This window comes from Rhinatrema bivittatum, chromosome 4, assembly GCF_901001135.1.
Source record: "Rhinatrema bivittatum chromosome 4, aRhiBiv1.1, whole genome shotgun sequence".
NCBI classification, from domain to species: Eukaryota; Metazoa; Chordata; class Amphibia; order Gymnophiona; family Rhinatrematidae; genus Rhinatrema; species Rhinatrema bivittatum.
The window spans coordinates 477,785,672-477,798,358 of NC_042618.1; the positions used below are offsets into that span (position 1 = coordinate 477,785,672).

Below are 12,687 nucleotides of genomic sequence, written 5' to 3' on the forward strand. Positions count from 1 at the left end.
CCCTCTGTGGCTAGGGCAAAGCACCTTGAATCTGGCCCTGATGTCCGACTGTCATACACTGTGCATTTCCTGCTCATTTCGCCATTCAAAGTGCTGAAAAACAATGGAAACTATGGTATATTTTTTAAGCAAATAAAAAAAACACAAAAAAACAAACCATGCAACAGCTAGAGAATGGTCTAGCTGTAGTCAACTTCAAAATTAGGCAAGGGAACAAAGTCGCTAGCCTTCATGAAACATCTGCTCCAATCCATCCATGTCAAGCAAATATTTCCCCATGCAAAAGGCCCCCCAGTAACGAGAGGTCTGGGGGAAGGATTGGATGTTACTGCTGTAGATCCCTGGGTGGTCTGAAAGGATAAATGGAATCGATCCACCCGCCCCCGTGAGAACTGTAAGAATTATGAGTGACTTTAAAACGCTTGGCTTACTGAACAGCTTCCCTTGTGAAAAAGGGAGGTTGACTCTTTAGAACAGAGGTGGGGGAAGGACAAGGATCCCGATATTCGGCTATGGCCGACTACTTTTTATAAAGAAACCTTGAAAGCAAAACATGGGTTGCAAATAGGAGTGGGGTAGATAATCCCAGAGAGGTTTTTCTAATGCAAGGAAACTCCGTGGCGCTGATTGTGCCTCTCTGTGAATGCTCTGCCCTCTTTATTGCACTTCTGAAATGGCTAATTCATGTTCTGAAGCAAATAACGTGAGATGTGTGGACGCCATTCCAAATGTGGCCAGTTTTAGACTTAATCTTTTGAGTTTAAAAAAAAACCAAAACTCTTGCTAATAGGAGACCCATTTTTTTGTTGGTTCTGCCCTTTTGCTGCTAAATTAATCAACGGTCTTTCTGACAAACCTATACCTTTTTTAAAGAATTGTTAATGGATCTCTGCTTGAAGGAAGGGTTCCTATTGTTGTAGACCTCTAGCATTAATCCCATCTTTAAAAAAACTGCTCTCTTAAGAGCTCTGATTGTTCTAATTATAGAGCCATCACCAATTCCTCTTTAGGTTTTTTTGCAAGGAGTTACTCAGCAATTAACATCTTCTGTTCAGGAATCGGAAGGGTAATATAGTATTGACGGCAGAAAATGACCAAACGGTCCATCTAGTAACTGCCGCTCCGTGCAGGCTACCCCCTAAACCTTACATATTAACAAACCAACATTTTTACTGGGCAAGGAGCCATCTTGGAAATGCAGTCCATGCTGCTTGACGTTCTTTGCTTTTGGACGTGGCCATAGAAGCAGTCTTGTTCGTTTTTTCCTTATGTCTGCGTATCAGTACTCCGGACCATAAAAGTTTGGGCCTCTGAATCCAATTCCCCCTTCCCCATGTTGTCAAAGTGGAGAGCAGTTGGGTTAAAAGCATCAAGGCTTATTGATTAAGGGTAGCGATCCCCATGCACCGAGCAGGTTACCCCCATGTACCCTTTTCTTCTTTTCTTCCCTTCAGCCTTTAGGGATCCACAGTATTCATTCCATGCCTCTTTGAATACAAAGACAGGCCAAAGAATTCATCATCTCCTCCGGAAGGGCATTCCAGGCATCCACCACCCTTTCTGTGAAGAAATATTTGACAGTGGTTGAGTTATCCCCTCCCCCCCCCACCGAGTTTCATTTCATGTCCCCTAGTTCTGTTTCCTTTCCAACAAAAAAGGTTCGAAGAACTTAAACCTTTCGGGTATCTAAAGGTCTGTATTTCCCCTGAGTCTCCTCTCTTCCAGAATGTATATATTGAGATCATTCAGCCTCTCCTTATAGGTCTTCAGATACAGACCCCAAACCATTTTGGTCTCCCTTCTCTGGACCGCCTCCATCCTGTCTCTGTCCCTACGGAGATACGGTCTCCAGAACTGAGCACAGTACTCCAGGTGAGGCCTCACCAAGGACCTGTACAAGGGGATTATCATCTCCTTTTCCTTACTGGTTCTTCCTCTCTCTATGCAGCCCAGCATTCTTCTGGCTTTAGCTATCGCCTTCTCACATTGCTTCGCCACCTTCAGATCATCAGACACTATCACCCCAAAGTCCCTCTCCCAGTCCGTGCACATCAGTCTTTCACCCCCATCATATACAGCTCTTTTGGATTACTGCACCCCAGATGCATGACTCTGCACTTCTTGGCATCAAATCCATGACCAGTCTCCAAGTTTTCTTAAATCTTTTTTTTTCTCTACTTCTTCAGGCATGTCCACTCTGTTGCAGATCTTATCTGCAAATAGACAAAATTTTATCTTCTATCCCTTAATGTTGTTCACAAAAATATTGAACCAAACCAATCCCCGTGCCACATCGCTTATCACTGTTCTCCACTCAGAGTAGGTTCCATTTTCGATTATACTCTGTCTCCTGTCAGTCAACCAGTTTGCAATCCATGCCATTAATTTGGCACCCACTCCCAAGTTTCTCATTTTGTTCACGAGTCTCCTATGCGGGACCATATCAAAAGCTTTACTAAGATCCAAGTAAATCACATTGAGTGCTCTTCTTCGATCCAATTTTCTAGTCGCCTGTAGTATCCTGGGATGAACCACATCCAGTCCCAAGGGCTTGTCCACTTTTGCTTTCCTAGCTCTTCCCATACATTCTCTACTTTAAATGGAGTTTCATCTACCCCATCCCCATCTATGGTCTTGTCAACCAGCAACGGTCGTCCTCCTCCAGAGTCTTTAGTGAACACCAAACTGAAGTATTTATTTCTACCATTTCTTCATCTCTCTACACACATTGACCTTTGTCACCTTTCAATTTCACTATACCACTTTGGACCTTTCTCTGATATATCTGAGAAATGGTTTGCTTTACCTCTTTAGCATTCCTTTCTTCTGCCTGACCTTTGCTTGCTTTCTTTCTTCGTCTCCCTCAGTTTCACCCGGTATTCTTCCCTGTCATCCTTTATACTTCTTGAATGCTGTTCACTTTTTGCTTTTATCTTTTCAGCCACCTCCTTTGAGAACCAGATTGGTTTCTTATTCCTCTTATTTTTGTTTACTTTTCTAATATAGAGATTTGTTGCCCCTTTAAATTCTCCTTTTGGTTTGGTCCATTGTTTCACCTCTCCCAGTTTTCTACTTCTTCCTCCAGGTATGTCCATATTTTAGAAATTCAAAACTCGGGTCTTTGTATGACTTCTCTGAATCCTATTTGCGATGACAAACCAGACTGTTTGTTTGATCACTGGTGCTGAGGTGGGCACACACCCGGACATTAGAGACATTATCCATGTTAGTGAGCACTAGGTTGAGTTTAGCTCCCTCCCTCGTGGGTTCCATTACCATTTGTTTGAACAGAGCCTCTTACAAGGCATCCACTATCTCTCTACTTCTGGTAGATTCCACAGAAGGGATTCTCCAGTCCACGTCCGGCAGATTACAATCTCCAGTGAACAACGCTTCTCCCTTCTGATATCTTCGATCATGTCTCTGTCCAGTTCTTCTGTTTGAGTCTGAGGCCTGTAGATCACACCAGTAAAAATGGAAGCACCATTTTGGATCCATAATGCTTCTCTACCCCACGTCCCTTGCAATTCAGTTGCCTGGATATTGTTTTTGACATAAAGAGGTACGCCTCCCCCTCTTCTGTCCTTCCTTATCAAGTTAGAGCCAGAGATGGCCGAATCCCAATCATGAAACTCTCTGAACCTTGCCTCAAAACAGCAACAATGTCCAAGTCTACCTCCACCATTAGGGCCGCAGGTCTTGGATACCTTTGGCCAGTCTATGAGCACTTGTGGTCAGAGCTTTCTAGCTGCTCTTCCTAGTCAACTTTTTTTGCTTTTTTGAAATGACTGATTTTTTTTGTTACTCTCTTCCCAATTCCTGTATGTCTAGGGGGTGACTTGCTAATTGTTTGGCCACCAGTCACTTGATTAAAAAGAGCATCCAAGCTCACCTCAATATGGGGAAGTACGAGATGGGTGTGGCGAACTCTTGAGTTCGGTGCAAGGGTATTAGGCGCATTAGGTGAATTTTATTTATATTCCATTTTTCGGCATTTCAAAGGGAATCATATTCGGGTACATGAGGAATTTCCTCTTTTCCCAGAGTGCTCAGAATCTAAGTCTGTACCCGAGGCAACAGAGGCTGAATCTTACAGTCTTGTGCTCCCCCGCCTTCAACACAATAATTATGCATGTCTAATAACAGATTTTACATGAAAAATGACATACAAAGTACAGTCTTCTGAGGTAAAATTATTACTTACAACAACATGACTATTATAGTTACATACACTGTGCTACCAGTGAGGAAACCCATCTGGTATGAGGCCTATTGTAAAATGTGCTGGGTGTGGGCTTGGCCCTCAAAGCCACAAGTACAATGAACTATAATTACAAATAGCAAACCTCCCATACTACAACCCTAACTGCCAGCATTCAAACAGTAAGAAATTGCAACACAGTAAATATTACTCCAGGCCCTAAAATACCAATACGCATCCTGTTAGGAAAACCAAACAAGCCAGGCTACTATAGATCCTACACAGTAACAGAATACCTTACCTCAGTCGCACAGATAGACCCTCCCGAAATACAGAATAGAGACCATAAAGTATAAACAGAAATGTGCAGACAAAAAGTGAACGGGAAACTGCAACAAACCAGACTCTGAATGCAGAGCAACAACGGAAAAACAGAACCTTCAGCATCAACCACTAAAGTAAAATATAAATCAGTCATAATAGTAAAACCATACTAATAAAAGAATACAATATTTCAAAACAGCTGTAATCTCTGTACTACTTATCTATTTCTCCCTTTTTTGTTATTTGTAAACCTTCATATCCCTTGTTTAAATATGTAAACCGTTGTGATGGCATTACCGAAAAATAAAGAGTTCCCAAATTAAAACTACTAGGGATAACAAATTCTCCACTGTCCATACCTGAAACCTGATTTCCAGCCACCCTGAGCTTGTTCTGGATTAGTGGGGAGAGGAGGCTCCACACAGACGTTGTCCAGGCGTGGGTCAGAGTATGGGGTAAGGGTGTGGCCTGCTTGTTGCAGTGGTTGCTACCCCTAATTGAGCTGGATGTTCACTTGGATGCAGATCCAGCGCTGCTCTCTACATTGGTGGTGGGGTGGAGGGGAATTAGGGCTGGAGGGTACTGGAAGCCAATAGTAACAGGTGGGTGATAGAAAAAGATAATAAAAAAAAAAAGTGCGTAGCTTGCTGGGCAGACTGGATGGGCCGTTCGGTCTTCTTCTGCCGTCATTTCTATGTTTCTCTGTCCACACTCACTCACTCAATCTTCTCCCCCTCTGGCATGCACGGGCGGCAGCAGCAGCCTCCACCTTCAGGCCATGCAGCTGACTGGGCCCTCCTGTCTCCCGGGGCATGGGCTGACGCTGCTCCTGCTCCTTCTGGCCACAGGTATTGCGCCTCCTGGCCCGCATGAAGCAACTTCCTCTTCTGGGCCCATGTGGGAGGGAAGAACAAGGACTCACAATTGTTGCAGTCTTTCTGCTGCTCTGCCAGCCCCAAAACTCTGGTGCTCTAGGCAGCTGCCGAGTGCTTCCCCTGGCCCTGCGCACTCTCCCATCCCTTACTCATGCTCCTTCTCATCCCCTCCCCTCTGTCTCTCTCTTCCCTTGAACCCCTCCAGTCCTATCCCTTTCTCCGCACACGCATTCTCATTCTCTCCCTTCTCATCCCTCGCACGTCACCCCTCCAGTCCTATCCCTTTCTCCGCACATGCATTCTCATTCTCTCTCTCTCCTCATCCCTCGCACGTCACCCCTCCAGTCCTATCCCTTTCTCCGCACACGCATTCTCATTCTCTCTCTCTCTCTCCTCATCCCTCGCACGTCACCCCTCCAGTCCTATCCCTTTCTCTGCACACGCATTCTCATTCTCTCTCTCTCTCCCTTCTCATCCCTCGCACGTCACCCCTCCAGTCCTATCCCTTCTCCACACATGCATTCTCATTCTCTCTCTCTCTCTCTCCTCATCCCTCGCACGTCACCCCTCCAGTCCTATCCCTTTCTCCGCACACGCATTCTCATTCTCTCTCTCTCCTCATCCCTCGCACGTCACCCCTCCAGTCCTATCCCTTTCTCCGCACACGCATTCTCATTCTCTCTCTCTCTCTCTCCTCATCCCTCGCACGTCACCCCTCCAGTCCTATCCCTTTCTCTGCACACGCATTCTCATTCTCTCTCTCTCTCCCTTCTCATCCCTCGCACGTCACCCCTCCAGTCCTATCCCTTCCTCCGCACATGCATTCTCATTCTCTCTCTCTCTCCCTTCTCATCCCTCGCACGTCACCCCTCCAGTCCTATCCCTTTCTCCGCACACGCATTCTCATTCTCTCTCTCTCCCTTCTCATCCCTCGCACGTCACCCCTCCAGTCCTATCCCTTTCTCTGCACACGCATTCTCATTCTCTCTCCCTTCTCATCCCTCGCACGTCACCCCTCCAGTCCTATCCCTTTCTCTGCACACGCATTCTCATTCTCTCTCTCTCTCTCCTCATCCCTCGCACGTCACCCCTCCAGTCCTATCCCTTTCTCTGCACACGCATTCTCATTCTCTCTCTCTCTCTCCCTTCTCATCCCTCGCACGTCACCCCTCCAGTCCTATCCCTTTCTCCGCACATGCATTCTCATTCTCTCTCTCTCCCTTCTCATCCCTCGCACGTCACCCCTCCAGTCCTATCCCTTTCTCCGCACATGCATTCTCATTCTCTCTCTCTCCTCATCCCTCGCACGTCACCCCTCCAGTCCTATCCCTTTCTCCGCACACGCATTCTCATTCTCTCTCTCTCTCTCTCCTCATCCCTCGCACGTCACCCCTCCACTCCTATCCCTTCCTCCGCACATGCATTCTCATTCTCTCTCTCTCTCCCTTCTCATCCCTCGCACGTCACCCCTCCAGTCCTATCCCTTCCTCCGCACATGCATTCTCATTCTCTCCCTTCTCATCCCTCGCACGTCACCCCTCCAGTCCTATCCCTTTCTCCGCACATGCATTCTCATTCTCTCTCTCTCCCTTCTCCTCCCTCGCACGTCACCCCTCCAGTCCTATCCCTTTCTCTGCACACGCATTCTCATTCTCTCTCTCTCCCTTCTCCTCCCTCGCACGTCACCCCTCCAGTCCTATCCCTTTCTCTGCACACGCATTCTCATTCTCTCTCTCTCCCTTCTCATCCCTCGCACGTCACCCCCTCCAGTCCTATCCCTTTCTCCGCACACGCATTCTCATTCTCTCTCTCTCCCTTCTCATCCCTCGCACATCACCCCTCCAGTCCTATCCCTTTCTCCGCACACGCATTCTCATTCTCTCTCTCTCCCTTCTCATCCCTCGCAAGTCACCCCTCCAGTCCTATCCCTTTCTCTGCACACGCATTCTCATTCTCTCTCTCTCCCTTCTCATCCCTCGCACGTCACCCCTCCAGTCCTATCCCTTTCTCCACACACGCATTCTCATTCTCTCTCTCTCTCCCTCTCCCTTCTCATCCCTCGCACGTCACCCCTCCAGTCCTATCCCTTTCTCTGCACACGCATTCTCATTCTCTCTCTCCCTTCTCATCCCCCGCACGTCACCCCTCCAGTCCTATCCCTTTCTCCGCACATGCATTCTCATTCTCTCTCTCTCCCTTCTCCTCCCTCGCATGTCACCCCTCCAGTCCTATCCCTTTCTCTGCACACGCATTCTCATTCTCTCTCTCTCCCTTCTCCTCCCTCGCACGTCACCCCTCCAGTCCTATCCCTTTCTCTGCACACGCATTCTCATTCTCTCTCTCTCCCTTCTCATCCCTCGCACGTCACCCCTCCAGTCCTATCCCTTTCTCTGCACACGCATTCTCATTCTCTCTCTCTCCCTTCTCATCCCTCGCACATCACCCCTCCAGTCCTATCCCTTTCTCCGCACACACATTCTCATTCTCTCTCTCTCTCTCCTCATCCCTCGCACGTCACCCCTCCAGTCCTATCCCTTCTCCACACACGCATTCTCATTCTCTCTCTCTCCCTTCTCATCCCTCGCACGTCACCCCTCCAGTCCTATCCCTTTCTCTGCACACACATTCTCATTCTCTCTCCCTTCTCATCCCTCGCACGTCACCCCTCCAGTCCTATCCCTTTCTCCGCACACGCATTCTCATTCTCTCTCTCTCTCTCCTCATCCCTCGCACGTCACCCCTCCAGTCCTATCCCTTCCTCCGCACATGCATTCTCATTCTCTCCCTTCTCATCCCTCGCACGTCACCCCTCCAGTCCTATCCCTTTCTCCGCACATGCATTCTCATTCTCTCTCTCTCCCTTCTCCTCCCTCGCACGTCACCCCTCCAGTCCTATCCCTTTCTCTGCACACGCATTCTCATTCTCTCTCTCTCCCTTCTCCTCCCTCGCACGTCACCCCTCCAGTCCTATCCCTTTCTCTGCACACGCATTCTCATTCTCTCTCTCTCCCTTCTCATCCCTCGCACGTCACCCCTCCAGTCCTATCCCTTTCTCCGCACACGCATTCTCATTCTCTCTCTCTCCCTTCTCATCCCTCGCACATCACCCCTCCAGTCCTATCCCTTTCTCCGCACACGCATTCTCATTCTCTCTCTCTCCCTTCTCATCCCTCGCACGTCACCCCTCCAGTCCTATCCCTTTCTCTGCACACGCATTCTCATTCTCTCTCTCTCCCTTCTCATCCCTCGCACGTCACCCCTCCAGTCCTATCCCTTTCTCCACACACGCATTCTCATTCTCTCTCTCTCTCCCTTCTCATCCCTCGCACGTCACCCCTCCAGTCCTATCCCTTTCTCTGCACACGCATTCTCATTCTCTCTCTCCCTTCTCATCCCCCGCACGTCACCCCTCCAGTCCTATCCCTTTCTCCGCACATGCATTCTCATTCTCTCTCTCTCCCTTCTCCTCCCTCGCATGTCACCCCTCCAGTCCTATCCCTTTCTCTGCACACGCATTCTCATTCTCTCTCTCTCCCTTCTCCTCCCTCGCACGTCACCCCTCCAGTCCTATCCCTTTCTCTGCACACGCATTCTCATTCTCTCTCTCTCCCTTCTCATCCCTCGCACGTCACCCCTCCAGTCCTATCCCTTTCTCTGCACACGCATTCTCATTCTCTCTCTCTCCCTTCTCATCCCTCGCACATCACCCCTCCAGTCCTATCCCTTTCTCCGCACACACATTCTCATTCTCTCTCTCTCTCTCCTCATCCCTCGCACGTCACCCCTCCAGTCCTATCCCTTCTCCACACACGCATTCTCATTCTCTCTCTCTCCCTTCTCATCCCTCGCACGTCACCCCTCCAGTCCTATCCCTTTCTCTGCACACGCATTCTCATTCTCTCTCCCTTCTCATCCCTCGCACGTCACCCCTCCAGTCCTATCCCTTTCTCCGCACACGCATTCTCATTCTCTCTCTCTCTCTCCTCATCCCTCGCACGTCACCCCTCCAGTCCTATCCCTTCCTCCGCACATGCATTCTCATTCTCTCCCTTCTCATCCCTCGCACGTCACCCCTCCAGTCCTATCCCTTTCTCCGCACACGCATTCTCATTCTCTCTCTCTCTCTCCTCATCCCTCGCACGTCACCCCTCCAGTCCTATCCCTTCTCCACACACGCATTCTCATTCTCTCTCTCTCCCTTCTCATCCCTCGCACGTCACCCCTCCAGTCCTATCCCTTTCTCCGCACACGCATTCTCATTCTCTCTCTCTCCCTTCTCATCCCTCGCACGTCACCCCTCCAGTCCTATCCCTTTCTCCGCACACGCATTCTCATTCTCACTCTCTCTCTCCTCATCCCTCGCACGTCACCCCTCCAGTCCTATCCCTTTCTCCGCACACGCATTCTCATTCTCTCTCTCTCCCTTCTCATCCCTCGCACGTCACCCCTCCAGTCCTATCCCTTTCTCCGCACACGCATTCTCATTCTCTCTCTCTCTCTCCTCATCCCTCGCACGTCACCCCTCCAGTCCTATCCCTTCTCCACACATGCATTCTCATTCTCTCTCTCTCCCTTCTCATCCCTCGCACGTCACCCCTCCAGTCCTATCCCTTTCTCCGCACACGCATTCTCATTCTCTCTCTCTCTCCCTTCTCATCCCTCGCACGTCACCCCTCCAGTCCTATCCCTTTCTCCGCACATGCATTCTCATTCTCTCTCTCTCTCTCCTCATCCCTCGCACGTCACCCCTCCAGTCCTATCCCTTTCTCCGCACATGCATTCTCATTCTCTCTCTCTCCTCATCCCTCGCACGTCACCCCTCCAGTCCTATCCCTTTCTCCGCACATGCATTCTCATTCTCTCTCTCTCTCTCTCTCCTCATCCCTCGCACGTCACCCCTCCAGTCCTATCCCTTTCTCTGCATACACATTCTCATTCTCTCTCTCTCTCTTCTCCTCCCTCGCACGTCACCCCTCCAGTCCTATCCCTTTCTCTGCACATGCATTCTCTCTCTCTCTCTCTCTCTCCCCCCTTCTCTTCCCTCGCACTTCACCCATCAGGATTTCTTCAACCCCATGGGCACCGTGGCATCCTCTTCCTGCCTGTGGGAGATGGGAATCTTGCGCTGCCGCAGGGTCCTCGTGCTGCTTGCCTTCATCAAGCTGTAGCACTTGCTCAGTTACAAGAAGAGGTTTGATTTATTATTATTGTAAACTGCATTGGCTGACTTTGTGTATGAGATGTGGTCTGTAGGAAATTTTAAATAAATGGAGAGGTCACTGGGCAGTTGGACTTGAGATTTAGTGATCTCATGCAATCATCGTCATCCTGGGGTCAAAACAGAAGATCCTTCTGGATTTACAAAGATCCAGAAGGATCTTTGTAAATCTCAGCCGATCATGTCCCTGCCAGAGCTGGCGGAGGGAACAGTCCGGTAAGGCATGCTGGCAAGCTTCTGATTTCTATTAAAAGGAACCCAAAGCAGAAAAACGCTCCCGCCCTTCGCCTCGCAAGGTACCCGCCAGCAGAGAGCGGCTAGGATTCTTGTATTCCAGACGAATCGCCGTGTTTCAGCCCCCCAATCCTCCCCAGCTGCTTCCAGCCAATCACAAGGCTGGAAAACCTGCCCAGAGGTTCTGGCTTGAATGAATGATGCGTGGCCGATGCCTGAAAGCTGACATTTTGATTGGTGAATGGAGCTGTGACATCACACCTCCTCCTCTGGAATGACTGCTTAGAAGCAGAAGGGAGACTGCGACCCGTTGTCTTGCATTAAAGCACAGCAGGGCGGACTTTAGCTGGACGTTGCAAACAGTCCTGTATTTCTCCTCTTCAGCCTTTAGTCTTGGCCTCTCGCTGCCTGCTGGGTTGTGCAATGACCCAGTTAAGGAGGCCTTGTGAGTAGAAGTTTAATTGCAGCGAGTCTGTGCCTTTTTTTTTTTATTTTCAAGGTTGCACAGATTTGATTTTAGGAGCAGTGCCAGGAGTAGAACAATCTTTCTGGTCCCATCCTCTTGAGTGCCGCAGGGAATTCCCAGAAAGCTGCAGACATCAGATTACGGATTTGGACTTGACCATGAATAAAAGGGCAAGGTTACATAACAGGAAACCTCTCTGTGAACTCGCATGTTTACCTCCTCCTCCGTTACTGTTTAGGCTATAAGTCTCGATTAATTTAGAGTAAACGGGTGCTGCAGAGAGAGTCCAGATTCCGCTTCCTCCGGCTGCGCTGCTTCCCGAGCGGTGCATCTGCGTTGGGAGCTAGGACCTGGCCCCGTCCTCCGCTGCCCTCTGAGAAGCGGCACGGCTGGAGGAAGTGACCACGTGGCACGCACCAGCAGGTACCACATGCCAGAGACCAGTACTCTGGCCTGGCAGCGGGCCCTCTGAAGGCATCTCTAGCTGGAGGTGCCCATTGCATTGACAGTGCAAAGCTTGAGATGCCTCATTTATTCATTCAAAGGAGATCCTTGTTGTTAAATAACTTGGTCATCAGTTCTGCAGCCTGGGCTACCCCCATCGTTCTGGAGGTAGGCAGACGGTCCCTCCCTTCTGTCTCTGAGCACAGCAGTGGTACTGGGGATAAACTATCTACAAATGTAGTGGGACAGTAAGGCTTGGCAGCACAATATTCCCTTCAATTTCATGAAAGTACTGAAAGGGAGGTGTAGTTCTGCTGTAAGCTAACCCTCTGCCTCCTTTCTCCCTGTGACAGTAATCCGGGCCAAGGTGGTGGGCAAGAAGCTGATGAAGGACGGGCCGTTTGGAACCATGCGCTACACCGTCAAGCAGATGAAGGTGAGAGGGGCTCTCGACCTCCGACACAGCGCACTGTCCTGCGAGCTTCCCTTCCGTCCACGCGCCCTGGTGACCTAGGCAGACTGACAGAGCTGGGGCTGGAGCCAGACGAGCCCCTCTCGCTTTCTGATGTCCTGAGGGAGCTTCCAGGGGCGCCCTTGCTATGACTTTACTGGTGCTGGAGGTTTCTAACTTCTGGTACCAGGATCCAGCGCCGGGGGCTGCAGGAACAGCACATCTCCCCCCTCTTTAGCACTCCTCAAAAGCAGTTTGATGTAAAAAAAAAATGCAAAATTATAGCAGAAGTTAACATAGAAAGAGCATGCGGCCCATTCAGACGCATGCTCAGCTCTCACTCCCTCCGATCTCCCTGTGCTTGTCCCACGCTTTCTGGAATCAGATACCCTCCAACTCCACTGGCAGTCTCCTTTCTGTTGAAGGAGAACTGTCTCATTTCTCCTGTCTCCCCTTTCCTCCAAGGTGTTCATG

General features: G+C 49.6%; 2 protein-coding genes across 5 annotated transcripts in view; one reads left to right on the plus strand and one right to left on the minus strand.

Annotated features, from left to right (window-relative positions):
* Window positions 1-12,687, minus strand: part of SYN3 (synapsin III) — a 387,951-nt gene that overhangs the window by 173,558 nt on the left and 201,706 nt on the right. The window lies entirely within an intron of this gene.
* The window catches only part of TIMP3 (TIMP metallopeptidase inhibitor 3), a 46,707-nt gene that overhangs the window by 25,140 nt on the left and 8,880 nt on the right, over window positions 1-12,687 (plus strand). The window contains exon 2 of the mRNA XM_029597329.1: window positions 12,116-12,198. Coding sequence (XP_029453189.1) covers window positions 12,116-12,198 — 83 coding nt within the window. The remainder of the gene's footprint in view (window positions 1-12,115; window positions 12,199-12,687) is intronic.